General features: G+C 40.9%; 1 protein-coding gene across 2 annotated transcripts; it reads left to right on the top strand.

The window, feature by feature from the left end:
* Positions 1-669: 669 nt before the first annotated feature.
* Positions 670-3,017, top strand: LOC104915494 (fatty acyl-CoA hydrolase precursor, medium chain-like). 2 transcript variants are annotated; one of them, XM_019610806.1, is made up of 5 exons: positions 670-916; positions 1,140-1,271; positions 1,553-1,625; positions 2,023-2,237; positions 2,780-3,017. In XM_019610806.1, exons 1-4 carry the CDS (start codon positions 685-687, stop codon positions 2,198-2,200), a joined length of 615 nt encoding a protein of 204 aa, XP_019466351.1. In that variant the 5' UTR covers positions 670-684; the 3' UTR covers positions 2,201-2,237; positions 2,780-3,017. The 2 variants fall into 2 exon arrangements, with proteins under 2 accessions (XP_019466351.1, XP_010724701.1); XM_010726399.2 differs by lacking the exon at positions 2,780-3,017 and having other exon boundaries at positions 2,023-2,414.
* The last annotated feature ends 256 nt before the right edge of the window (positions 3,018-3,273 follow it).

Genomic DNA, 3,273 nt, shown 5'->3' with positions numbered 1-3,273 from the left:
GCTGGCAACTAAACATTGGTCCCATGACATTCAAGATACACTTGGTATCCAGCATATGCGTTCTACCAGCAGATATGACACAACACCTACAGAACACACAAAAGCCTTTCTCAAGCTTCACATGGAGACTAGAAAGGACATCTCGGGATGCCTAAAATGGCACCAGGAGACCTGCATGTAGACATGGGAGGTTTTGTTTCCCTCTGTTTTACAAAGCTCTCAGCTTTCTGGTTGCTTTGTGCTCTCCTGAAACTAGGAAACTTGAAAAATTGCAGATTAATAGGTTAGAATTGAGAAGTTGATAAACATAGCCAGTAAAGGATCATGTAGAGCCATAGGAATCTATCTGTCTGGGAATGGCAGAGCCCAGGGTTTTTCTGAAGGGGAGTAAGTTATGGCCGTCTGCAGCAAGAAATGGATCTTATGAAATCCAGCAGGATTTCATTTCTCTTACGAGGGTTGTTTCCACCAAAGGAAGAACAGAGTACCGTATCTATCTCTTAGCATCACCAATTGGTATTTATCTAAAGGCACTTGAGGGCATCCTTTTTGATCTTGCAAATCTCTTCTCCCTAAGAACATCTAGGTTAGGTAAAGGTGCACCACTGTGAACTGTGAGCTCTGCTTGGACGCAGCAGGGGATTTTTTCTGAAAGATGGTGATGTTTGGAGTCTAGCCAGAGACATGCAGGTGGCACTCTCTGTTTATACTGTTACTCCTTTTAGGGTGGGTTCTCATTATAAAAAGTACCTTTCTTGTTCATTTCAGAGAGTTTCTTCTGACGTTGTTGACCTTGTATTCAATGAATACATAGGGAAAGCAGAGAGCCGTGCTCAGGTGCGAGATGGCCTTCTTGATGCAATAGGAGATCACATGTTTGTTTTGTCTGCCATTGAAGTGGCTAGATACCATAGAGGTGAGTCTCTAATTCAGCATCTATTCAAACAAACGTTGTCTTCCATTCTTGAGCGTGTCTGCAGGCTTTATGTATGTATCACATTTTGTTAGCAGAAAAACTGCTAGTGTTTTCATTTTATCAGTTTAGCTTTGGTGAACGTTTATCATCAATGCAAATGCATTTGGCATTTGGTGGCATTTGCAATACTAGCATTCTCGTTTTTAAATTTATTTTCTGTTAGATGCTGGCCACCCAGTCTACTTCTATGAATTTCAACATCGACCAAGCTCAGCCTCAGGTGTCGTACCAGAGTTTGTAAAAGCAGATCATGGAGATGAGATTGCATTTGTCTTTGGAAATCCATTCTTAGCTGGTGAGTTATCTGGGCTTGCTAAACAATTCTTTTAAAATCTACATTGTTATCAATTTTACTCACCTGAGCACATTCAGAATAGAATTTTGTTTAGTAACACTGGATTCAAAGTAAGCTGTTTTTTTCTGTTTTCAGTAATAGTTACTTGTTGTCAATTAATTCATCTGCTCTGCTCACATGGAACTTCCGCAGACCAGAGTAACAAGTAGATCCATAGAATTGGACTTCTGTTTTTTGATTATTGATCTTTGAATATTGCCACTTCTTCTCTCACTTTGCAGGGAATGCTACAGAAGAAGAAAATAAACTTAGCAGAACTGTTATGAAGTACTGGACTAACTTTGCTAGAAACGGGTGAGATCCGCAGTGCTAACTGCAGCTCAAGTTTTGTCTGTGCTGCCTGAAGCATAGCAGCAGCTTGGTAGCTCCTGCAATGTGGCAGAGTTTAAGATGAGTACTGAAACAAATAGTTTCTCTTCTTAACAATTGCAAGAAAAACTCTGGAAATGAACGCGCAATCCAAAATAAAATCCAAGAGCTATTTGTATCTGCAGTGGAGGATTAGATCCCAGTGTAATGGCAATCATTATTACATGTTTGCTGTTCCAGTGATGAGCATTTTGATAAAAACATCCATCTGTTCAGGCTCTAGAATCGTGCAATCTGAGCTCCTGTTAGTCTTCTGAAACGATCTCAGGTTGAGAAGTCAGCGCACAAATGGAGAGGTAACTTCTCATTTTTGTGTTTCCAGAAATCCCAATGGGGAAGGCTTGGTACATTGGCCTCAGTATGATCTGGATGAAAGATACCTGGAAATAGACCTCATACAAAAGGCAGCAAAGAAACTGAAAGAAGACAAAATGGAGTTTTGGGTACAGCTCACAAAACAGATGAGAAGTGAAAGAAGGAGAGAACACACGGATTTGTGAGAGCTGCAGGGGATACATTTTCCTTTTACAACCCGAAGTAAGGTCAACATTAATTTGTCAGAATGCAGATTTTAACCTTGACTTTCTAACTCACTAGTGAGTAGTTTGTTGTCATGATCACAGGAGAACTTGCCTTGATTCTCTCCCTTAGTGAAAAGGGAGTATCAGGGGAAGTGCAAAATGCTCACGGAAATAAAAATCAATGATGAAGCAAGCGGGGGGGAAAAAAAGCCTTTTAGGTTCATGCAGACCAGAGAGTGTGGTGGCACTCTGGAACAGGTTGCCCAAGGAGGTTGTGGATACCTCATCCCTGGAGGCATTCAAGGCGAGGCTGGATTTGGCTCTGGGCAGCCTGGCCTAGGTGACCCTGCCCATAGCAGGGGGGTGGAAACTAGATGATCATTGTGGTCCCTTTCAACCCAGGCCATTCTATGATTCTGTGTATCCAAGGGAATATTGGCAAATATATTGAAATGTATAAGAAATTATGTTTACTGAATGTGTCATAGGTGTCACAATATGCTGCCTGTTCCTTCCGCTCTTCCTTATTGAGAGTGTCCTTGGTTGTCATTCTTACAGCCTTCCTGTGAGGATAAGAGTATCCATCAAAAACCAGCCGTGGGATCACAATTGTTTTCCTGTTCTGTAAACTGTTACAAATACTGGAGCTACAGGCAGAATGTTCAGCTGCGAGCTGGAACAGTGGCTGCCTCTAAATTTAACGTGTTTGGCTTTTCTTTTAAGTGTATGTACTACTATAGGCCTATAGGGTAAGAAATTGTACCTCAGGATTCATTTATAAAATACTCTCACAGTAGTGGCATGATTCAGTATTGTTACTTCCATTTTCATCATGTTACGGTGCACACATTAGCGATGAGATGGAAATGTAACCCTTACTCTTGTTTGAATTTGTTCAGTATTACTTTACTGAATTCTCCATTCTTTATCACATACAGTTTGCTGTTTCTGAAGCACAGGAAGTTATATATGAGTGATTAAATTGATTGATTAAATCTCTAGTGGGAGATGAGCAGGTTACTAGGAAGTGGGAAGTCTTGCCTGTCTCCTTT

This window comes from Meleagris gallopavo, assembly GCF_000146605.3.
Source record: "Meleagris gallopavo isolate NT-WF06-2002-E0010 breed Aviagen turkey brand Nicholas breeding stock chromosome 13 unlocalized genomic scaffold, Turkey_5.1 Chr13_random_7180001955734, whole genome shotgun sequence".
Classification (NCBI taxonomy): domain Eukaryota; kingdom Metazoa; phylum Chordata; class Aves; order Galliformes; family Phasianidae; genus Meleagris; species Meleagris gallopavo.
Note: the sequence above shows the minus strand (reverse complement) of the source record. Positions and strands in the feature narration are given on the sequence as shown.

Bases quoted from the DNA above. Each gene is read 5' to 3' on its own strand.
- LOC104915494 (XM_019610806.1), top strand. From the start codon at position 685: ATGCAGGTGGCACTCTCTGTTTATACTGTTACTCCTTTTAGGGTGGGT. The intron at 917-1,139 runs GTGAGTCTCTAA...ATTTTCTGTTAG, and splicing joins AGTGGCTAGATACCATAGAG to ATGCTGGCCACCCAGTCTAC. The intron at 1,626-2,022 runs GTGAGATCCGCA...TTGTGTTTCCAG, and splicing joins ACTAACTTTGCTAGAAACGG to AAATCCCAATGGGGAAGGCT.